The sequence below is a fragment of the Pomacea canaliculata genome, linkage group LG10, assembly GCF_003073045.1.
Source record: "Pomacea canaliculata isolate SZHN2017 linkage group LG10, ASM307304v1, whole genome shotgun sequence".
In the NCBI taxonomy this organism is placed as follows: domain Eukaryota; kingdom Metazoa; phylum Mollusca; class Gastropoda; order Architaenioglossa; family Ampullariidae; genus Pomacea; species Pomacea canaliculata.
The window spans coordinates 24,710,764-24,735,700 of record NC_037599.1 but is presented as its reverse complement, the minus strand read 5'-3'; the positions used below and the strand labels follow the sequence as shown (position 1 = coordinate 24,735,700).

The 24,937-nt window shown below is 39.5% G+C and overlaps 3 protein-coding genes across 6 annotated transcripts in view; all 3 read left to right on the top strand.

Moving 5' to 3' along the window:
* The window catches only part of LOC112574478 (orexin receptor type 2-like), a 42,527-nt gene extending 35,521 nt beyond the window's left edge, over positions 1–7,006 (top strand). For 2 of the 3 annotated variants that reach the window (XM_025255580.1, XM_025255579.1), the window contains exons 7-9: positions 371–457; positions 1,283–1,310; positions 6,255–7,006. In XM_025255580.1, the coding sequence (XP_025111365.1) occupies positions 371–457; positions 1,283–1,310; positions 6,255–6,321 (182 nt within the window). In that variant the 3' untranslated portion in view covers positions 6,322–7,006. Of the gene's footprint in view, positions 1–370; positions 458–1,282; positions 1,311–2,121; positions 2,151–6,254 lie in introns of all 3 variants that reach the window. The other variant, XM_025255582.1, reaches the window with a different exon arrangement.
* A 2,017-nt stretch (positions 7,007–9,023) lies between these two features.
* On the top strand, positions 9,024–13,591 carry LOC112574477 (cholesterol 25-hydroxylase-like). Of its 2 annotated transcripts, XM_025255577.1 has the most exons (5): positions 9,024–9,356; positions 10,737–11,360; positions 11,706–11,891; positions 12,684–12,886; positions 13,109–13,591. In XM_025255577.1, the coding sequence occupies exons 2-5, from the start codon at positions 11,043–11,045 to the stop codon at positions 13,353–13,355; spliced, it is 954 nt and encodes a 317-aa protein (XP_025111362.1). In that variant the 5' UTR covers positions 9,024–9,356; positions 10,737–11,042; the 3' UTR covers positions 13,356–13,591. The 2 variants fall into 2 exon arrangements, with proteins under 2 accessions (XP_025111362.1, XP_025111363.1); XM_025255578.1 differs by lacking the exon at positions 9,024–9,356 and having other exon boundaries at positions 11,110–11,247.
* A 4,185-nt stretch (positions 13,592–17,776) lies between these two features.
* Positions 17,777–24,821, top strand: LOC112574479 (R3H domain-containing protein 4-like). Its single transcript, XM_025255583.1, has 7 exons — positions 17,777–17,924; positions 18,621–18,805; positions 20,112–20,230; positions 20,551–20,716; positions 22,198–22,283; positions 22,721–22,862; positions 23,378–24,821. Exons 1-7 carry the CDS (start codon positions 17,860–17,862, stop codon positions 23,485–23,487), a joined length of 873 nt encoding a protein of 290 aa, XP_025111368.1. The 5' UTR covers positions 17,777–17,859; the 3' UTR covers positions 23,488–24,821.
* Positions 24,822–24,937: the final 116 nt, after the last annotated feature.

Below are 24,937 nucleotides of genomic sequence, written 5' to 3'. Positions count from 1 at the left end.
TCATTTGTCCCCGTATACCGACTTACCCTTGCTTCATGAACACAGCCCCTGGACTTTCTGAACTTGCGTCTTAGCTTGAGCAGGTTGGCCACTCTCCAACGTTTTGGCTTTAATCCTTTTGGGCAAACATTTATTTTTGAAAGTCTGTCGTGCAAAAATATCTAGTTGAGTGCGTAATACTCACAAACTATGATATATAATAAGTTTATTCATTCTTTTATCTGGATTAAGCATTATAAAGACCGGTGAATGGACATTAAAACAAATTTTATAATATTGGTCGTCTCGACTTTTTGACAGGATGGTAAAGTCATGTGATCTGACTTGCATCTTTGTTTAGCATGTGAATTGCGATGTTTGTTATTTGCAGTGAAGTTCCGCAATGAGTTCCGCTCAGTGTGTCACTGCTGGCTCAAGATCTGTGCAGCGACAGACAAAGGTGCAAGGTCCAATAACCGTATGTATCCTGTATCCTGTATCCTGCACAAGCTCTCGCACACAAAGCCAATTGTAACACATAATGACTAAAGGACAAAGACAAATGTACAGGAGAACAAATATAAAGACCGTTGTTAACTGGGCAAAGTGCCAAAGCATCACCTGACGAGGTACCCTGAAGTCCTATTAGCAAAGTATTGGCAGATAAGTTTTAAATTATCATGTGGACCAAAAGTCTCCATGTCTCGAACTTTTACCTCTAAGTCATTGGCTTCACGTGACCTTCTAGCTATGCCAAGCTTGGGCAACATTTGATGACATTTGCCCAGTTAAGAAGACTGTTAATCACTCTTCTCGGAGTCAGTAAATGCTGGGTCTACTAGGAGGTCGCTGGGCCACACGGGAATCGAACCGCCCAGTTCGCGCGTCTTGGGTTCGGACACTGCTGCTCTAACCATTAGTGCAACCCAGACGAAAAAAAACAACAAACAAAAACAAAAACGAAAAACAAAAACAAAACAAAAAAAACAAAACAAAAAACAAATAAACAAAATATAAAATGATTTCTTCCGTAGCTGTGCCACCGAACAACTTGTTCTTGTTGTTATTATCACAGGTAGACATTTCCTGATGTTATCACAGGTACAAATTTGTTTCCCTTTCTTGTTCCCGTTAAAGCTGCGGAAAGCATTCAAACCGATGACTTCATGCTTTGGCTCGCACAAACACATTCACTTGCATTCTTTCATTTTCTCCTTGATTTTTAGGGTGAAGTGCTTTTTTAGTGGCGGAATTCTCGTACATTTACATTTAACAAAGCTTTTTTCTTCTTTTTGTTCCACAGACGAAATGGAGCCGATGTCTGTCAAAAGGTACTTGTCTGCCCCTCGTGCGAGACTTCTACTTGATGTTGTGTCTTTGTACCAGGCTAGCTCACTTGTTTGTTTGTTGTCGCTTGCTTGCTCTTTCTCTCCTTGCGTTCACTCTTCATTTTGTTCTTTTCATCTAAGTCACATTAAATGACTGGAATATGCCGACATCCTTTTTTACGTTGACTAACTTACTTTTTCATCATTTTTGTTTTCAAGATGACCTCATACTATACATAAAGTGAGTTTGTAATGTATTTGTAGCTGGATGATTGCGGACTCACTGAATGCACTCATGCGGGAAAATATTGTTTTGTTTGCTGTGCGAAACATTTCTTTGTGATATCAGCAGCCTTGGCACCACGGGAAGGGAATGGCAGCCTCTTGTGTTTGTGTTGCAGTTTGCAGACAACATGACTGCTTGAGATTTACTGAAATGTCCTCTCTTGAGTGTCGTTACTTACTAACACTTTTATTTTGCAAGTACACCTGAATTGTCTTCCTGTGTTTTCTTCTCTCACCTCCACTCCACCTGTAGCGTGAGCTCTATGTCCTGAACTCGGTAGTGATCTGTGCGCATGTCCTGAGGTCATTTCCGGTAAGGTTGGTTTGAGTTATCCCTCCTGTCCACGACTCGCCCTTGTCCTTATGCACGCAGGTAGCGCGGCTACTAAACCTCTGACCTTTATCTACTTATTCTGTTTGGTCTACCTGTTTGGCTTACCTGTACTTACCTACCTGTCTGTTCGTCTCAGACGATAAGTAGTCCCGGTGTGATGCTTGGCCATTTAGTTTGTCTTTTACTCTATTGCAGGCAGAGAGAGCATTTTCCTTCAGTTTTATGTAAGACGTTCTTCCTTCTTTTATTGTTTTCATATTTTCGCTCAAGCTTTGGTGGTCTGCCCTTTGAATGGAGGAATCAACTTCTTTGCATTCTTGTACACACTGCAACACCTAACAACTAACATTTTAAGTAACTCAAACCTGGACTCTCCCAATCCTTTTAAAAACTCTCTCTCTCTCAACAAAAGATTAATCTGTAACAGTTTTTGTAAACAGAATAGTTGAAAGAACCAAGGCAATCCAGTCATCTCACTGATTATCGTGCTATTATACAGACTTGTACGTATCTCACTTAAGGAAATATCTCTGATTTTATGGGGAATATATATATATATACTTATGGAAAGAAAGATCCGTTTTGCTTCCCTTGAAGGTTTGAAATACTATTTAACATTAGGAAACTGCCTACCATACACAGACAGTAAATACTGACTTTACAGAACAACACAACATTTATTAAATGCCTGTAAAATTAAAAACTATCGTACCTACCCAACCACTTATGTAAATAAGAAACTGTTATACATTAAACCTTTAACATTAGATCCTCACACCTAACATTTGTGAAAGCTTTATTTACTCCACAGAAGAAAACTGGATTACCGCAAGAGTGCTTTGTTTACTCCATGTCGACAGTAGTCAGCAAAGTAATAAATCCTTTCTGTGAAACACCTAACCTCCGACCCTGTACATAAGATGATAGACACAGTGTCATAATGTCGTTATGTGTCATGTGACATAGTGTAGTGGCAGAACTAATTACTAACCTAACACTAAACAAAACTTAGTGTCTTTTAACTCCCAGCAATGAGGTCTTGAGAGGTGGTGTCCGGCAAGAGAAGGTACATGGCGAGTATAGGTGTGTGACTGTTTTGTTTCTTGGTGTTTACAGACGATGGTAGAGTCGCTAACAACTAGAAGGTCTCTGTCCTCACTGGTCCTACTTTCTGTAGCACGTGCTGCTCGTGTTCTAGGTGTAACTGTTAATCACTAGTTGATAAGTGTGTATACAACGTAGAACATAACATTGTCCATTACCCATAAACAAACACATTGCATATTAGCAGACTTACAGCACTAATGAATTTATTCAATTTATTTTAAGATTTACAAAATTGTCAGAACACGTCAAGAAACTTTCAGAAAGAGTCTCACAAACTCTCGTTTGAAGGTGAGACTTTTGTCGACACTCTGGTCGACACTCTAGTAAACCCTGTAGCAGTATGTTGACTGGTTGTCTGACTGGTGTGCTGGCAAGTGTGCTGGCTGGTGGGCTGGTTGGTGGGCTGGTTGGCTGGTTGGCTGGCAGATTCGCTCTCTCAGTTACGTTTTATGTCTGCGAAAATATTGAGCAGGCTGTCTTGCGCACTGAATCAGAAAGTGGTTTATTTTTATTTGTGGAATAAATAACAGTTTAAACTATTCCGGTCCTTTGTATTTAAACATTAGCAGTTTCAGTTGCTGAGAATGTGTATGTTTTAGTTATTGAAAATCATTAAATTTTAACAAATGGAATACATTTAGTAAAGAACACACTATGTGTTAATACAGTAGTTAAGTTTTTGAGAACCACAATATTTTTTAAACCTGTTGTTAACTACCCTGACCTTTTTACTGTGGTCAAGAATAACATCACAAAAATTCTCTTTACAAGTTTAAATATTCAGCTGGACTCTAGTGAAACCAAACACAGCCAGAAACTGTTTTATTTTAAGAGGAAAGACTGATATTACACTGGTCTTCAATTGTGTGTGCAATCATTCTGAATTATTTCAGGTTGCGAAACGATCGCTTACTTACGAATGCAGCCTGGAGTCCATTCATGAAGGCCGTGGTGTTTACAAACTCTTTGGACAGAGAAGACAAATTGACTGTAATCCGTGACGTAGGCGGACCGTTAGTCAAATCGTCTGGAGCGAGGCTGAGCGAGTGTCAGCTGTGTTTTGCTCCGAGAAGTGTCACGCGATGTCGCGATGTTGTTAACAGTCTGTCGATGCCAGCGACCTGCAGTTGTCCTCAGTCATCTGTCACAAACACGGAAGCCGCGAAAACTGCGGAAAAGCAAATCTTGCAAGAAATGTAAACAACTTTGTGCTGACTGAGTCCTATCTGTAATACAGCTTGAGGTGGGGTGTGACGAAGAGAAGAGGCGAAGGGTATTGTGGGGGATCGGCACAACCTCTGCTGCCAGTGCAAGCGGCCTGAGTGCAGCTCAGTCTTTATTCAGTCGTGCCATGGATTCCTGTTTCCCACACAGAGATCGTTGGTCCGAAAACTTGTTCCACGATGATTGCCATATTGAAGCATGTAGCTACATTGAAACTATGGCTTCTGCAACATTATCTGTCACACCAATATTCTCTATGTGGCTGTGTGTCACAGTATGCTGTTACTGTTTGTGACATCATCCTCTTTCACGCCAGCATTCTCCGGTTTGCTCAACTTTTCTCCACTGTGCTCTTTCGTCATTTCCCAATCTCCAAATCCAGGGGGGCAGTGATTGGACAACCCATGTCCCTCCTCTGCCCATCAGGCGACTGACTGTCAGCTCTCACATGTTGAGGTTGACATGTTGCTCTGTGACAAGCAACCTACTTGAGCCTCAGACCTGTGTATTGGACATCATCCTTTTGCTACTCGAAATTTTGCTGGACTGAACGCCAGTACCTCCTGTTTAAGTCCATTATCATTTGACTTGCTTTTCCCTTTAACCTAGCGATGTCGACTTTTTAAAAATAAAGAATGCACCTTTTTGGTGAGCTCCGGAGCTTTGATCCTCCATCTGGATCCATGCCAAATGTAAGTACGTCTCGTAAGTAGGGATGAAGGGAAGTGGGTGTGTGGTGGGGTTCCGTATAAAAATAAGCTTGTTTGGAAAACAGATCAGGGTATAAACAGAACAGAAAGCTATTCTTATGTTGACATCTCCTCCAAGATGGAAAACTGTCTGAAGCTGCCATTAAAAACTGCTTCAGACTATAATTACATAAAAAACTGTTTCAGAGTGTAATTATTTAAAAACCGCTTCAGACAACATTTACTTGAACAGTTTCAGACTGTGATTACTCAAACAAGCAAGATTTCTCTCTCCATCCATCCGTGTTAGTGAGTCATCATTGAAGCCCGACTTAAAATAGCTGTCTGAAATTATGGTGTGTGCATGGATTTCTTATTTATAATTTGTGTTATAAAATTTACTTCTGATTTCTTTTTATCAATTCCTGAGTTCAACTTTGTCTATGCAATTGAGGTGCATTAGGAATTTACACAATTCAATCTTACTACCCATTGCCAGCTATTGCCAACCATTGCCAGCCATTATGGCATCAATAGCACTGAAAGAGCTCGGTTATGCTGGCCAAATGTTCTTGAGCTGGAAGTGGGCAGAAGGTGTTTAAATATCTCACAGGAATTCCAAGATCGAAATGCGTCAAAGATATTTTGACCTCTAACCTCGAAGCATCATCTGCAAACTCCGGCATTCAAATCTGACCATGACTCGAACCTTATATGCGTCTGTCGACACAGGAAGTAAGCTCCTGGTCACGTGGTTTTGTAGAGAAATGTGCTTACTGGGTTTTATTAGCACTTCGCATCTCTCGGCTTAATTTGTTCTCAAAAGTAGTGCTCAGCACGTTCTGACTGGCTCATTCTTCTCGGCCATTTTCTTTCGATGGAAAAATTATTTATTTTCTTTCCAAACTATTTAACTTTTCAATTTATCTATTAATGATAATCCTAGGATTCCAAGTTATTTCTTTTGTAGATCTGCAGTACTTTTATCTACACTTTCATTTCCGGTTGTGAATTAAAATTAAAAAGTTTAGGGAAGTGAGATCAATCTGTTGTGCAAGCGCATGCGCATTCAGCTCGCATGAGATTGACACCTGGATCTGAATTGGATGGCTTCAAATTTTTGCTGAGGTTTATTTATTTATTTTTACCTGTCTGCTCTCTTCCTTCTGTCGCTCTCTCCTTCATCAATTATTTTATCCCTCTGTCTCGGCGTACAAGTGTCCATCATCAAGTTTTCTGTTATCTAAGGTTGACTTGCTGACGATCAGACAGAAAACACGTGCGAGAAAAGCAATGTTGCTTTGTCAGTTTCAGAAGAAGCCGAATGACGGAGTACGACAGCGCTGGAGGTAAGACGAGCCTGACAGATGCCTGACGGGACTCGCTGGCAGGAAACAGAAGAACGCCATCTTGTGCTGCGTCACTTCCTACTTACTTTTTGTTTCTAAGCCAATTGTTTCAAGCATAAAATAAGTTTGCTTCGAATCAATGCACAGAAGAAATTCCCAAAGAGTTTTATTCAGTGATTGATTCAGTTCTTATCAAGTCAAAAATCCTTCACTCAATGAGGAAGTTGTTTTTTAATTAATATCATTTTGTTGACGGCTCATGTTGCAGACTTTGTGGTTCCTCTCATCACTCGCCTGTCTTGTTTTATAAGTGACACACTGTGCGAACAGTTCTGAAAATAGAACTCTTGTCATAGCATGTAGAGTTTCAGTCACAGCAGCTAAGAAATATATTTGTTTATTGTTGATACAGCTGTACCTCTGCATCTCTCCGTGTTTTGGAGATGCACAATACTTACTACGCCTCACATTTTGCGTGTTCGTAAATATATATCTTGACGCCCAATGTAACGTTTCCTCCTCCTCCTCCTTCTCATCAACAATCAATCATCATCATAATCAATCATCGATATCCATCATCATTGTCATCATCCCCCCGCCCCTCGTTGTCTCCCGGGAAGATGACTTTTTTGCATTTATTGTCCTTTCTGTGTATCAGTGTTTGTAATATCTTCCATAATAATAACAGTAATAAACACGTACATTGCTTTAGTACTTTTTTCTTTATGAACGATACGAAATAAATGTCTGCTGTGCCAAACGATTTCTGTAGAGGTTAGAATGATGGAATGCCTGACCTGCTTCCCCTCGTAGAAATCATTTGTTGTTGGGGAAGGTTTTAATGTCGAGCAAGGACCGACTGTACATCCATATCGTCTACGTCACTTGATGTCGATGTAACAACGCCCACGACTTTGCTGCGCGCGATCTCGTTACATGCGAAACTAAGAAAAATGAAAGAGAGAGAGAGGAGAGAGAGAGAGAAATGCAAATGAAAAAAGTGAGAATGTAAAGACAGTGAAGACAATGAAGGGAGATAACACCAGCCCTAATCATGGCCATGTTAAACTGACGACAGTGGTTTTATAAAAGAAATCCAGCAATTTATTTAGCACAATACTACGCTAAGAGGAATGTCACGAACGGGTGTCTACATGACACTTACTCGTGACACATACACATTTTTCAATAGCGACAAAGCGATCGCCCTCCTGACTTCTAGTCGTCACATAATTCCGTGAACAAAACTTCTTTCAAAAATAGTTCACTCACAAACGATTCAAAACATTACATGCACAAGCTTTCATAGAACATCTCTTTGAGTGGTCGTATATCCAAAACATTTTAAAAGGAAATTATTGACAATGTTTATTTCCTTTTGTTCAACCAATCTATTAGTGTTGGCCTCAATCAGCACGTGGCGCTAAATAACGAGAAATTTAACCCACGACTGTAAGAATGTATAAAAAGTACAAACAATTTAAAAAATAGGAAGTGTCCGACAAGCACCTCACTTCAGAAAAAACTGTATTGGAGCAGACGAGACTAAAAGATACAGTCTTTCTTCCAAAGGCTGGCTTGAGAGTGGTAAGTAATGAGCGAGGAGAAGGAGAAAGAGGGCACGAAAAAGAAGAATCTTCCACAGAAAAGTTTGTGAGAGAGAGAGAGCGAGAAAGAAATAAAGAAACATAAATGCTAAGGAGACAGATCTGTCAGATTATCAGTAAAATAAATGTCAACAGATAATACAAATTTAATAATTCAAGGTAAGAAAAATGTGTATGTGCTTGTATATTGCTCTAGGCAGCATATATATATATGAGAAGTTTATACTAGCAGCCATTCCTTATGTAATTCCACAATTCTTGTTTCGCCATGTAATCGGAGCAGGAACAGCAACCCTACTCTCAGCCCCGGAAACAAGATCAGTGCTCGCAATTGTTCCCTCCCTTGTCGTTGTTGCATGTTTGACGAAGGCGTTGCTCTCTTCTTCTTATATATAATCAGTCATACATACTGTCGATCTCATCTAACATAGGTTGTCTTACATTACTGCCTATGGCTCAGACACGCAGACTAACACAAGGAGTCACACTGAGTGCCACTTGTTTTATTAAAAGAAAAGGATGGTAATAATTAAGTGTTATATGGTAGCTGGTGTATGCTAATACAAGTTGTACGATCGGCTGTAAGTGTTACCCATAATCCAAGTCATAGCAAGGACTGTTTATGTGCGGTCCATTGTCATAGCATATGCTAGTGGACAGGAAACAAATTTGCAGCCACTTTAAGAAGCACGTATGGGTTCACTATAACTTTGTAAATAAAAACCCTGCAATAAATCCTCTCATTTCATTCATTCCACATTCAATATTAAGTTAAGAGAAATAATGATAAATAAGAAAAGGAGGTTGAGAGAGGGGTTTGCACAAACGTGAGATGGTGCATTGCACGTGATCTAACTTCTATAGGTGTAAATGGAGTTACAGAGGGTGTATATATTATTTGTGCAGTCATTTAGTATTTTGCTGTGATCTCACTTTAAATTTAAAACAACAGCAAAACGTTGTATTGATGTATCTAAGTGAATATTTTTACTTATTTACTTTGTCCAACGAAATAATTTTCTTGCCTGTTGCTACAAGGATAAAACAAGCAGCAGGCTGTCCCCAGACACAAAACTGGAAGACAAGACAAAGACAAGGGCGCCATCTTTGAACAACTACAGTTGTCGTTACCGACATTGTCAGTCTAGCGCGAACCGCTTTGCTTGAGTGGGACTTTAGTCAGCCACAGTGACTACCACAAGCTGTACGGGAATGCGGATCCACTGCTACTTCTTGTGGAACAATCGACTGCGAGTGTGTAGTCCGCCCTGCCTGCCTGCACACAGCGAGCAGCCGACCGCAGATACTGATGACGTAGTCAGCAGATTGACGGCGCATTGCGTAAGGGTCAAGGTCATTGTCCCAGTCGTCTGCCACTGCAGCATTTTGCTGGACTGGTGCGCGCGGGAAATTCAGCAACTGAGAGCGATATTTCCGAATTACTAATTCACGAGGTAAGAAAATCAATCAGTAGCCACCTTTACTATCTTCATCCTTTATCAGTATCATATGTCTTCGTTTGAAATGTCTTTACAAAAGTCAGAATGTGAATGTGTGGAGCCGTCGTCTGCTCTCTTCGTGACCTGTTTGATGAGAGAAGTGAAGCCGCAAACCGGCGGTCATCGGTGTCTCTCATTCTTTTGTCATCTCGACTCGCGTGGCCATTTTCATCTACTCATTATGAGTTATCAGAGGCCTGTCGTGAGAGAGGAGAGCGTGTATGAAGGGCAGGGGACAAATATTAACGAATCTGTGAATGTGATATTGAAAAAAACCCCATCAAACCATCAAGTAAAATATTTTGTCACATTAATTCAAGTCTGTCACATAACAGTCTGCCTAACAAATTCTGAAAGTAGCCATTAGTCTGTATGCCATCCTACAAGTTCTTACTTATATTTATTGTTAATGTACAGAATATTTGAGAACCATATATCATTTCAGTAGTTAACAAGGATGTAGACGCTCGGTCTTGGTGTGCTTGAACCACATACTTCCGTCCTCTACAAGCCTGTTCACATACGTGGATTGTATGTCTTTAGATATGACTTTCATCCTGTTCTAGTGGCCTGACAATTAAGATTTATTAGTGCATTAAAGACCTACTGGATAAAATACCGGGCTAGGCATAAAATCTCGTGGTTTTTTATATATATATGTTAGGTTTTAGCCGAGCTGTGTGGACTTAGCCTGCTGTCACAAGGAACCTGTCATTCGAGTGAACCCACAGCTAGTAGGCGTTAATGGTTATAGAACATACAGCTGGGTGTTTACAGTACAGACCTTGTGCCTAGGCCCTAGGGGGAAGATGGGAGGGGCGCAAAAGCAATTACTGTGTACAACTCGATCTGCGAGGCACTATACACGTAGTGAGCACGCAGGGCTTTTGTCCGTCTCTTCAAACAGGAAACTACTGTGCTTACGTGAATCTTGCAGATGCCCTAGAATAGATAGTAGATCATCTGCCATACCTTACCTCTTTCCTTCTCTCTCTCTGTTTCCTTCTTATCTCCATTAATATTTCTGCAAGGTTAACGATTGTACTCATCAGGCTCTCAAAAAAAAAAAAAAAAAAAAAAAAAAAAAAAAAACCTCTCCGGCTGCGAATAATGCTTAATACGATGTTGCTCAAATGTCTTTAAATGCTAGTGTGCATATGCTAGTCATAAACATCTCATCTATTTTTTTTTCCTTTTTTCTTTGTAGGATGATGGTAAACACATAAATTTTCTAGTCTTGTGGGTCGCTTTATAACAATATTATTGTTTGTCGCTTTGTTATTGCATGTTCATGTTTTTACAAAATTTTGTGAACAATGGGGTTTTCATTTTCAGTTCAGGCAAGCAAAAATCAACACTTCGACAGGATTGAAGATAACTAAGTACATCTCAGAAGTTTGGATTGTTCAAAGCATCTGATCAATTGTAGGTGATCGATTAAAGGCGATCAACAGGTGATCAATTACAGACGATCAGTTGTAGGTCATCAGATGCAGGTGAGTGTGGAGGCAGATATTTTACCTTTTGTGGGGCTACACCTGACAATCTCTCATCTATACAGATAACCAATCGCAACTCCAGAAGATCGAAGTGACGTTCGCTCGTACGTGTGCTTGTGACGTCTCTACCCGTGCTGACGACATGGGCAGAGAGAAGTACCCTCCGCTGAATTCACACGAACCTCTCAGTCGACAGGGAAAAACCGTGGTGGCTCTTGTCAGGGTCTGTGTCCTGCTGTCTATCCTGGCCTGCGTCGTCTGGCGTGACATCATACAGTCCTGTATTAACGTCACATGGAGCTACTTGTTGACAACATGGTGGTTCAACACCGTGTACTTTGAGACAGGTTGGGCGACACTGATTTACGCCATTATTATTTCTGTCTATCCCTTCGCCCTACACTTCATACGCTGGTTCGATCGGTTCAAAGTCCACCCGTCAGTTACTTACATTCATCAGGTAATTTCTTTAGGCAAAATGTGCACTATCTTTGCTCTGACTTGTTACAATTTAGTCCTATACTTAGTACTAAGCTGTCAAAGTCACGAATAAAGCTAAAATACTATATCATGATTTTACTAAGAGTTTTGTGCGTAAGTGATAACTGCTACTGATGTTAACTAAATGTTGTCAAAGACATCCACAAAAACGTTTTGAATATATTGTTCAGTAATGCTGTAGATAGATACTGAGGCAGAATGCAGAGAGACTGGAATAGAAAACAAATCCGATGAGCCGACGACAATAGATAATATTTAGGTGAGTGATTGTACGGACTCTGTGCTGTGGTCTGTCTGTCGTCAGCCTTTTCTCGGCATACTGAAAGACGTGGTGTGGTACATGGCACCACTGGCTTTGCTGGACACGGTCATTGTGAAGAAGTACAATGGGGTGGACCCCACACTCTGGCGCACCAAGGAGCTAGCGTGGATCCAGACTACTCGCGCCCTGCCTGCCGCGCCCCCGTCTGTAGGCCAGCTCTTTTTTCAGGTGCTGTACAACAAGGAAGTCCAAGGTAGTAGAACGGTTTGCTTAACATGGGCTGCTGCACTGCAAATAGACACATTACTGTTGAATAACATTCGTGATGAATTGAACAAAGCAAAAGGACGTTTAGACTGAAACACACACACACACACACACTTGCATCTGTTTGCTACAATGAAAAGAGCTAAGCATTGTAGAAAATCAGCAATGCCTAATACACCTGAATATTTTAAAGTTCTGTTCAGGGCGTGGAATGAATAGTGGACGGCTTGCTTGCAAGTGCTTGATTGCCTCGGTCACATGGCTACCTGTATTGCTTTCTCTTTTTTATTTTTTTCGTTGGAGGGTTTGTATGATGTCAGTGTACGAAGAAAGCATAAGTAAATTTGGCGAGAGCTTATATTCCGCTCCATAATTTGATTCTCCTTTCAGCACGAATTGATTCAGATAGTTGCGAACTTACGTACATCGGGTGAAGGCAAGTGGGATCAGTAAGGCACTCATAGTTTCCTCAGCCTTCATTCTTTCTGCCGACCTCTCACTTTGACTTGTCTCCGGGCTAGAATATCTTGTTGTAACTGTCATCTACGCAAAACCAAGCGTGTTTGTGGCAAGTACGCGATGCAAGTGAAATAACCTCAATTATACTCTCCTCTATACTGCAGCCACTAAGTGGTTTAGACGGTCCTGTCTCTCCATACCCTAAGGTGTTCAAGACAATTTACCCCTGAAGTAGACTGCTATACATAAAGGTGTGTGGCTGTGGTTTCACTTGTTTCTCGCCTTGTCTTTCAGGTGATTGGCAGTGTGCTTATTTACGACGCCATGTTCTTCTTCATACATCTAATGCTGCACAAGCACCGGAAGCTGTACTTACTGCTACATGAACGACATCACGTGCAGGACGTCATGCACGCGCACGTTACCAACCAGCTGTCAATGGGAGAACGCGTCACATTGGTTCTCGCTGCTAACCAGGCTTTGAAAATACTCTTTAGGTTGGTGTGTTTGCAGGCCCATGCGCAGATATCTGCATTGTTTCTTAGCAGCATCCAGTGCAAATACTGTTCTTATTTTTTTCAGTCTGTCACTATTGTTTTTTTCATAGCGAATTTTAATATCATTTGTTTCGAGTGAAGATGCGCAGCACACACACACAGAGGAGCTGTCATAAAAAAAAAATCGTAAAATTGTTATGGGATTTGTTTTCTGTTTGCTAGCCACCCGCTGTCCCGCGCTGTGTTTGTTCCTGTGTTCATTTGGCTGCTGGTCGACAACCACAGCGGTTACGACTTTCCCTGGGGTCTGCAGCACGTGGTGCCCGGAGGCCTGATGGGAGGAGCTCGCGCGCACTACGCCCATCACATGCACGGCACCCGCCACTACCAGCCCTTCTTTACTTATCTGGACAAAGCCCTCGTATGGCGCGAGGGCGGCACTAGCCACTTTCAGAAGTCCGGCAACTGAAAGGAACGATTGTGACGTTACCGGTCTACGTCTTCTGTGTAACTAGATAGCTCATCAAAAGTCTGACTGTTACAAACAGCAGTTGATTGTTTTAAATAATAATATATTTTGTGAATATTCTGCAGCATATCGGTCTTCAAAAGTCCCTCTTCACTTCTTTGCGGCCTTCTTTGAAGTCCACTTTTGGAACAGTGATGACTGCGGATTTTTAATCAATAAAGCATAAAGAGACTGGATCACGTGTGCACGAGATAACATACACACAGGTTATCGTTTGCTCATATATGCACTCCCCGATCAGGTGAACATTGATCAAATTCTACATTGAAATACGCACGTTTTACCAAAAGTTGTTTGGTAGAGGAAAAAGCGGGATTTGATCGACGCTCGCGAGATTTGCTACTGCACATGCGTTTAAGCTAGGAATTTGAATAGGGTTTTGATAGTACAGGGACATTCTGTAGCTAGCCATATAACAATCCATTGTTACGACAGTAAAAATAACTTTTTTTCAGCAAATCGTTTGATGTATACAAGATATGGTGCAGATTGCATTACATACTGCCTACACATCATGCCTTGGCCCTAAACGAAAAAGAATGAAAATGAAAAGACCCCAAAAATCTGGACATAAACAAACAGTCCTTAAAATTTGACATTATTCAGCTTTAAATTCACGATACTGTACTAAAAATATCTCTAATCGTCCTATTTTCCACTAGTGCAGCCTCTGCTTGCCAACACAGAGTGGAAAATCCAGGTATTCGAGAACAGGTGGCAGAGGAGGCTGCTCTGTATCTCGTACCGAGCACATGACATTGTACAAAGCACGGTCGCCACTCGTCCGACACCTGCTTTCAACAGTCAAGCGGCCTAAGCTGGTCTGATTTGGCCATGAGACCTGGCATGACACCTTGTCGAAGACGGTGGACGACGATGCGATGGCCAGAGGAAGAAATGGTTTACAAACACGAAGGATTGGATTGATTGTTCACTATACAGTGTATACCCACGATATAAGGCGTAAGCGTTGGGCTTTGTCATCTGCCGCTGTAGCAAGATAGGATCTCATACCCAGAATCGAACTCCCAGCGAGGTATGCGAAAATGAACAGTAGTTGTACATTTATTTAGACATTTGAAATTGACCTTCATTGCTGTTTTTATAAAAGCCAAGTTAGGTAGGCAAAGGGATATATTTAATCAAACACCTACTGGATGAAAGAGGAGATTTCCTATCATGTCAAGATGTTAAAAGGATATATAATGTAAACATTAATTTTGTCTCTTTGAATGGTTGCATAAATGCCATAAAGGAATGCATACATCCAAACAGAGTGAATATAACTAAAGCACGATTGCTTACCTATGACTCAAATACTCTTAGTGTAATTCAATCTATACAAAAGGTGCCAGACTGTATTATGATAAAATGGTAACCAATATACCTAATTGCTGTCCAAAATGGGACAAAAGACTAAATAGAAATATTGATTGGCACACTATCTTTAGAAAAATTGCCAACGTTAAAGATGTTAGATTTAAATGGCTTCAAATCAGAGTCCTGCATAGAATATTGGGGACAAAAATAACTTTAGTTAATACGAGTGTAGAGAAGGCTGATGTTTGTGACTAATGTAGATATGTGACCAAAAAAATTCAACATACATTTTTGAAATGTAAATATGTCCAAGATTTCTTGCAAAACTTTCAAAATTATGCATCAAACAACTGTGGTATTATGACAAGGATGATTTTAAGTGAACACCTTGTTTTATTTGGATGCAGCAATACCTTGAAGACAGATTCACTACTGAATTTAATCTTACTGCTTGCTACATCATATATAATATACTCCTGCAATTTAAAAAAAAAAACCACACGTACACACTCCAGTTGCAACCATTCATTCTGATGCTGCAGCATAGACATAAGCTTGAAATTTTTAATACATGCTTGGAAATGAAAGAAGACAGAATTATAAAACAGTGGCTGTCTTATATGCAACTTGTCGACTAGAACTTAAACAGTGACTTTATATAGACTTTTATACATGTATTTTGACATGCATGACTTTGAATGTTTGTTATATTGCAATGGATATGAATTGTTTAAGCATATAATGTGTTAAGTCTGTAATGTGTTAATGGAAAATAAATGTTATATTAAAAAAAAAAAAAAAAAGATGGTGAGGAAGCAAAAATGTGAACTTTGATCACTCAGCATGGATCGAGTTCCTTCCCTCCCCACACACACATCGTAAAGCCGATCATCTTCTCACGCCACGTACAGTATTGTATAGAACGCTTTACATCAAATTTTAAATTGTAAAATTGATTAACGCAGACGACGAGTGCTACGCAGAATTCTAGAATTAACTGATCGACTTTAAATTATACAGAGGATTTTTTACGACCTCGATAATTTTTCACGCCAGAACATATACATCTTTGTCTGTTTATAACAGATACAGAACTTTGTCTTTGGAGTTCGCAAGCAATAAACAAAACAACAGTCGCATCCCACACACCCATACTCAGTGGCGTAGGAAGATGTTCGGCGTTGGGGGGCAAACTCCCTGCTGACAGTGAACGGCGTTCGCAATCGCACATTACGTAAAAAAGGATGGGGGGGGGTACTGCACGCACGTACACAGTGTAGCATCACACACGCTGCTTTATTGTTAAAGGCAAAGCAGCATTAAATAAAAAAAACCAAATTAAAGAATGAACTCCCCGGCTACCAAACCTAAAAAAGAAAACACCAAACCCCGTGACAGCAACGATCAACATTCAGCTCTGCACATATTTACACCAGCGCGCACACACCTATGCACACATGCGCGCATGCACAGGCCGCGCAGTCACACTCGGTCACACACCGTACCGTCTGCATACTGGGCAGGGTAGCCATCGGTGGAAAAACAAAGGTAAAGATTAATTAAGCCTACTCACACGCGCTCAAAAAACAAACGCGGTTTTGGCAAACCCCCGACTCTCCAGAGACGGGCAAGGTCTCTCCGCCACGCGTCTTCCCCAGTCCACATTACCTGTGTGGCAGGTTTCTATAGGCTTCAAGAAACCTCAGAACCTTCCCTACCCACAGGGCCCAGCGTCCGCGAGATAATACACGTTACAAGAGGCACAGCCCTATACCTGAAACACGTGGGAAAATAGCCCCATCCACCCAAAGAGAACCCTAAGAGACAAGAGAGGAAGGGACGCAAGGCTACCGTGTAATTAAGGGCCATAAACTGTCCAGGACCTAGTGCTCTCGCTACCCGACGGTGCTGAGGCGAGCGATGCGATTCTACCAAAACACGGACACATTATACAATTATAACAAACCAAACAGTATAACACAAGATAACTTATGTTGAGTACCAGCGACAGTCGTTGATGATAAAAGAGTGATGCCCTTGTGTAGTTTTAGAAATGTTACTTATGCACTTCCCCTGAGTCGTAGATAGCAATAATACCAGTCTCTCTGTCTCTAAAAGAAACTACCAATATAGGGACTCCGCAGTCTTGCCTTCCTCGTGCTTCGCTAGCTTTTCACAAAGTTAAGGGTTCCTGTCTGATTGGCAAGACTCACTGGGTATATGCAACTAATTCGTTCTGGCATTCTGTGTTCCCGATAGTGCGGCCCCTTCGGTTCGGTTGTAAGCGATAGCAAGATAACTTTAGGGTGACAGCGAGTGGGTGGGGATGTTTTATGAAACGAAAACCGCCAAGAAAAAGGCGTCGCGCATGGGAGAACCACACTCGATGTACTGTCCGGCTGCTTTCTTCCTCAGGCTTCAACACAGCCTGCAATTAGCATGGCAAAACAATACCAACGGACTGATCGTCAGTACGGTGATAACCGTCTCCTCTCTACGTTCCCCTACCTTTCTTTGGTTCTTTGCTCTTTGTGAGGAATTACGTCTCAAATTATTGGGGGGCAAAAGGATATTCTGTATTTTCCTTGGGGGGCGGCTGCCCCCGCTGCCCCCCTTGTTCCTACGCCACTGATACTATACACGTCCGTGATTACTATACACGCACTCTCTCTTTCGTCACCTAGCAACAATCACACACACATACCTTGTATTTGCAGATGTGTCTAATCGATTTTCTCTTATTATAGTTACGATACAGAGTGTCGTCTTTTTATGATTGCCACTATATACCACAGACAATTAAAATTTATTTCGTTTTGACAGACACGAATATCTTCGATCTTGACTGCATAAAAAGACGAATCGTATACAAAACGAAATAAACGTCACACGATTAAGATAATTAAAATAAAATTTCTTTCTAAACATTTTATCAGCCTGCACAATTGACAGATTTACACATATGATCTGTCTAATTAAAAATAAACAATTGAAAAAATTAATGTCATCAATACTTGATTGCACTCCATAATTTTGAGGAACCAGGTTTCATCAGTGACTCGCAAGTGTCGACGACCTCTGCCTTGGCTATCGGAGTCATTGTCAGATCAATTAAATTTGCAAAATGGGAGTTACTCGTGAAAATAAGGACATTTTCTTTGGTCCTTATATTCAGGAGGATGCTATGCAGTAAGTCAAATGATTTAAAATTAATTGCGTTAGTAGCTGTTCAAATTTCCAATAAAAAAGAGACTCATATTGTTTGTAGTTCGGTAGGAATGAGAGTTCGTGTTTGTTTACATCTAAACAGTGCTTACACTTAATGCTGTTTTGAAACCACTGATATGTCCTCACTCAGCTGGTAGTTTCAGGATCTGTTAATGTGTGCAACGTATACATAAACGAGTTTTTAAAAAGAGTAAATCGATACATTCACTGTTTTCTTTGAATCTACATAAACACTGCACGTATGCTTGCTGAAAAATCGATGTCAAAACAAATGATAATGAGAGCATGATGCGTTACAATGATTGCTTCACCTCATATTTAGGTTAAAAATTTGTACACTTTAAAAAGTAAGTAGTAAAAAATTGTATGAATTTGTTCTTAAGTATTGTAAGCAAACCTGATTTATAAAGGCGAATATGATATTAGATTAATAAATAAAACTACATAAGTATTTAAGAAATCTTGACAAAATTCATCAGTATGTAAGTCCTCAGGTAGTGAACATAGATGAATAAGAAGACATTTAATTGTATAACAAAAAAAATGTTTTCATATAGATTATGTCGTTGGAATGCATAATTTGAAATAGCAAACAGTCATTTGATTCAATGGCAGTAAGAACTTCTCTGCTCAAGAGGAAAAATATTTTGTGTTCAGAATTCTGGAAGCAAGTGGTGGCCATTCCACTGATGAAGATGACTCACAGAACCATCCTCCCATGACATATTCCAGGCATCGTCGTACACCTCGTCAGCTGCGTCCTCGTTCTGCATCACTGGAAGCTTGCCTTATTGGCATGTACAGGCGCACTGGTTCCAGACAAGCTCGCCGTACAGACAACAGTGAGCAGCTTTTCATTCAATAATGTTTAACAAGTAGTAGATTCATGTTTCCTGCATCCAGTGTGAGTCTTGCGGTTCTTTTTACAAATGATTTGAAAAAAAATGCTGCTTATTAATAGGTTTTAAGAAAGAGCAAAATTTAGGCTTTAAAAAATTAGATTGTTGTATTATATATATTGCTAGTCTATAGCTTGGTCTAATGTGCTTTGAGTCTGGCTGTTGCTAGAAAAGACACTGATTGCTGATTGATTGATAGCTTTTAAATGGCTGATGAAAGGTGGGGCTTGTGTACATTTGATAACAGTGCCAAGCAGTTTAATTCATTTATAAAAATTATAACTTATTAACATCACTCTGTATTTATAACACAAAACTCGTTTAGTTGTTCTGTGTTTTAGCAGTAGTCGGTACAATTTTGAACTCCAGCATATATTGATATGGCAAGAAATCTAAACTGCAAGTTTCTTTTCTTACAAGGATTGAAGTATCTGAGAAAAAAATGGTACAGAGTTAAGGTACAGAGATTTGGCAAGATTCACCCAAAGAGAGACAATGTGAGAAAGAAAACTAGACAGTGGTGGTGATAATCACTTAATTACATGGCTACAGACTGCATTGTCACTACAACCACCACCAAAAAACACAAAACCACGTACACTGGTTATTTCAACAGACCCTGTTTTGTTTCTCTTTGATATAAATTTTCTCTCTCTGTGTCCCCCTCATCAGACCGTGAAAACAATAACTCATTCACGCTGTGTACTTACTGTGCCTGTGTATGGCTTGTCTATGATCCACTCCCCTTAGACAGTGGACCTTTGGACATTTCTTTGTAATGCAGGAACGAAGTTGTTGTTTTAAAATTTACGTAGGTGGGTTTTTAGAAAGTGCTGTGAGCCTGACATTGGTTGGGAAACAGCGCTACATAAGTTTAATGATGATTATTATTTCATCAGATGGAAATCATTAAAATGTTGCATGACTGTTCTATGGTAGAGTTATGTTTCTAAATATTTGTGTGCCTCCATCTGCTGTTTCAAAGCTTTTAAAATTAATGTTCACTGTAGTTTTATTTTTTTTTAAATAGCTTTTGCTTCACTTATTTTTAATCTGATCATCATCATAGTGGAAAGTTAAGGAAAGCTGTGATAGGCTGCAAATCTTCAGTCATTCTTTTTAAAAACTTGCACCCAGTTTTTCGTGGCCATTTCTGTTGCTTGGTACATGCACATGCCAACATCTGTGGCACTTAAGTATACAGATTTTAATTCTTAAACTCTTTATGTTTTGTTGTTTTGTACTACAGTTAAGCATCTGTTAAGTCTGGTGGACAGAGAGGAGGAAGGGGAGAGCAGCCAGATGCCCACATACAACTCTAATGTTTCTGCATTTGCTACACTTTTGCAGGAGCGAGAAAAGATGCAGGTAAGCTAATGAGCTGCATTGTAACAAGAAAGTGTCTACATGTGAAAAAATGGTTTCAAATCATAATTTATTTACTTTTATTCAATTTGCATTTAACATATTGCTTACTTTGAAACAGTTTGTTTTTATGATTTTGTAGTTGCCGTTCACTGTCCTGTGTAATGCTGCAGAATATGGGGATGAGGGGAAGCTCAGTTCCCTAAATAATTTCTTCCTGATACATTTTCTGCATGTAAGAAAATAACAGCAACAGTTTGAGTATACTCAAGGCATTGTAGATGACATGAGATCCTGGAGGTCTTGAGTGTGTTTTTGTGTAGGTGTGGAATCATTTTATCAGTTGCTCTGAGGAGGAGCAGGAGTATATGCTGCACAGACCACTGGCCAGCATCAGAGAGGAAGTAGAAAATGAGGAGGCCAGCAGCCTGGATGACTCCTGGGAAGAAGTAAAACCAGAGCCAAATATTTCTGGCGACAGACGAGCTGGTGAGATATTATGTTCCTGGTGACAGACAAGCCAAACTGTTATTGACCACTGTTATTTTAGTTTAATATTATGTAGTACAGCTGATGAAAGGCTAAAGCTGTTGTCAATGATTTTAACTTCTAAGGCCTGAGAGAGCTTTAGCATTTCTTAAAGGAGACTGATTTTGCAGTTAATCATTGCACTAAATGTGAAAGGGGCTGAATTATAAGATTGTAGTAAAGCATTTAGATGGGTAAACTACTTTGTACCTGTCCATCTGCCAAAATGTGAAGTTCACTTGTTTTAATTTTTTTTATTCAGCCTTGGTTAGTTTGATTGAAATTTATCAAGTACAACAGTGATAAAAACATTCTAACATTGACAAAGTACAAAGATATCAAATAACACGGCTGACATGTCTGATGGAATCATTAGAGAGCATCAGTGGTAGCTGCCTTCAAAGAAAAGGTTGGTTTTAAAGATTTATTGTGAGCGAATTCAAACAGCTTCACTTTACACAATAAATTTGGTAAATGAACACTGTTCTGTATTCATTTGTTGTCCATTCCATTATTGCTAGGTGTGTTGTGTAGTCACCTGGCCTGGGTTTTTGGTATTTTACCAGCCCGCTGTATAGCTTAGAAATTTGAGACCAGCCTGCAAAACGAAAACTTTTGCCCATCCCTGGCTTAGACTGTCTTGCAACTTTCAGCATGGGTGGGGTGGAGTTAGTGAGGACTGGGCTACTATCACTAAAGGGACCTAATATATTTAAGAAAACAAACAAATAATGATATCTACTAAACTGTTGCATAGGTGGTTTACCACTGGATTAGTATTGGCAATGGCAGCTACTGTGGAATATTGTCAATGTTGACTATAAGGGTACAGCATGTTTCATTAATTAGATACTTTTCGTTGAGAATTCTCTCTCTTCGCTCTTTGACCACAAAAGTATGATAACATTTCTTGCTAAGGTTCAAGCATAGAATTCTGTGACCTGTCTCAGGTGCTGTGTCAATCACCTGAGTCATTATAAATGTATGCAATAAATCCATAAAAATAAAAGACACCATCTTTATAGCTACTATTTACATCTGGTCTTTTTATCTCTTGCAGCTAAATATGGCATTCTTATCGGATGTTAGCTGTAAAAATAATTTTTAAACATTTTGTATATCTTGACACGATTTTTCCTGCCTCATCATTTTTCAGATTTGTTGCTTGCTTTTTGTTCAAGTTTGCTCATTATTTTCTCATGATTAAATTTCTTTTGCTGTATTGTTATTTGTCACTAGTCTTTTGTGCATATTACATTGAGTTATACATAGGGATATGATTTCTATGAAACCTATTATTATTTACTGAAAAGCATATCACAACAACCTCAACTGCTTGAAAAGTACATAACCAAGATATTACCAGGTAAATATTCTGGAATGTGACTAGATCTTATATACACATTTAAACTCTTCTGGACATATCTGTTGTTGAATTCCAGACCACCCATCTTTTAGTGCTCAGGAATGCTTTGGGCGGATTGACAGACACTTGCGGTCAATTTTGACTCGACGCCACTTGCCAGTTGTAAGTCTTTTTTAGTGCAGAGTATTTAAATACAGAGCTTGTAAATCTCAGATTTTTGGTGATTTCAGACTTTGGGAAAAATGGTTCCTCCCAAATTATTTTTTCACAAGGGAGAACAATATGTTTCCATGAAAGTGCTTTTAAATAGCGGTGCTATCCGGAAAAGTGGGAATGGAAATGCACAAATAATTGATGCACTTGTTTGTGTGCTGAAAATAGCTGAAAGGAAAATTGTTAGCTCTAGTGATGTTTAATATATAATCATTAGCATTTCTCATTTAGCAAATGTGTGATTTCTTGATGTTGTCATGACATTTACTGAGTTGGAAATTCTGTTTGATTATGAAATAATTTTTAATATTACATGGTTTGAGGTAATATTGTCACTAGGTGCACAACTGCATGGAAAATGGTATTGCACGAAATTTTTTGGACAGGGTATCTTGGCTCAGCTAGAAGAGGATGTGGTATCCTTTTTCAAAGACTGCCCCGATTCTGTTTTTGTATTGGATCACACCAGTGGCTATGAGCGCCTGCTGCTTCATGCTGTCTGCCAGTTCCTAGGTCTTCACTGTCACAGTATGTTCATTTTTTTTATATCTATGGAGATTTCTTTTTTTAATTGGTGTTCTATACCAAGTCAACAACTTATGTCACAGTAAAGCAGCCAGCTCAGTTAATTTAAACGCATTCCGAGAAAGAACAACTTCCCTGTCTGAACCCAAGAAACCTGATTCTCACTGTATTGGTGCCAAGTGCTTCAACCATTTTGCCACCAGGCCACTTACGTTTTTTGGAAGGCAGACTTTTGAGATGTTGAGGTCATGGAATTGTCATGTGTACTTACACTGAAAAATCTAAACTCATGATCAGTCTTCTTGATCAAAACAGGTCAAAGAAACATTCTGGTGCTATGATTTATAGAAGAGAATTCATTTTTTTAAAATACAATAAGTGTGATAATCATAACAGCCCTTGCAACAGAGTTAATAATAACACTGAAATAATAAAAGAAATATTGCAAATTATAAAATCAAATTTCTTATTGTTTTGACATGTGAAAGCAAATTTTGATGAAAAATATTTTTGTGCAGGTTATGATGACAATGGGAGTCGCAGAACTCAAGTGGAGAATAGATATTTGTCATTTTGTCCTCCTGCACAGTCTTTGTCTCAGTTCCTGGAAAGTTTCAACATTTCTTGACAGTGATCAGCACAAGAGCTCACTTTCCCTCTTTTGTTTTGCACACTTCACATAGATAATTGTTGTTCATCTTCATAATGTTACAAACTTTTATGAACATGCAGCATTTGGATGATTATTTAGCTAATGCATGCAAGGATGGTATGATCTTATTTTAATGGTGTATGGGCAATTTTGACATTAATGATTTATGAGCAAAAGAAATATTGGTATTAGGAAATAATCTTGTTTTCTATATTTTAGCTGAGGTGGCTCCCTCCCGATGTTAGCAGATCTAAGATACTAGATGTTGTTTTATATAATGTATGCTTTTCACTTGTTTTGTGCAATTAAAATTATGGTTGATCGGGAACATCATAGATCAACTGAAAGCCATGCAAAGGTACAGATTTGGCTGTCATTAGCACTCTTCATGATTTAAGGAGGCTGTTTCATCAGAGTATTTAGTACTTATCTACCGCGCTGCTGAAGTACCTGGAAATGCATTAAATTTTCAGTTGTTGGCTAAGGCTGTGTCAAGCCCAGCTTTTACAGACTGCATCTGTAAAATCTTTTCTACATCACCAGTGACTTGTGTCAAATGGACTGGTCTCATTGTTTTGCAACTGTTCAAGTACGATTTATTTATATGGTGATTTGAATCAAAATGTCATTTTAACGTGTCTTGAGAAGGTGATTGAAGTAGTTCTTTGAATTCTTAAGCAATACTACTTCCAAGTTGTATGTCTGGAGAGATTATAACAAGTTTGGTTGGCCTGCATGCTTTTTAACCATTTATGTGAATCCAAAGACCTAATACATGTATCTAGATATTACTCTTTTAGCGGTGGTATTATCAAAGTTCTATATTGAATTTTTATATTTAGTGCCCGTTTTACATGTTTACAAATCATCAACACTGCCACTTTCTGTGAAGCCCTCTAACGTAGTTTTTTTTTTTTTTTTTAGCAAGTGCACCCAGATCTTGCATATTTTTGTACATGCTATATAGTATGGCTAGCACTTTGAACTCTTCGGCTTGATTATCTTAACAAGGATGAAAACTGCAGCAAGCTGTAAAGTACTGCCTTTTTTCCCCCATCTGGCTTTCACGACATATGATGCACAACTTCATGCAAATAAGATCTCACTTTGAAAATATTGATTGAATCCATTGTTGGTGGCTTGTCTAAGGGTTTGTATTTTTCCCATGGCGTCCACTTGGGGAAAGTCATCATCATAGGTTAACAGAACATCTGTGCTTATTAAAACTGTAGCAAGTCTAGTTTTGTACTGGATTGAAACCTGATGTGTGCACGTTTTTGATCAAGCATAAACTGGGAAGTGCACCTAAACCTGTAGTCGATTGAATTGTGTTCTTGGTTGACACTCACTGATGGTAAGCACTATTCAACACCAGGGTTCTTGTGGACAGCTCTGGCCACATACATAGCTGTCATAATGACTTTGA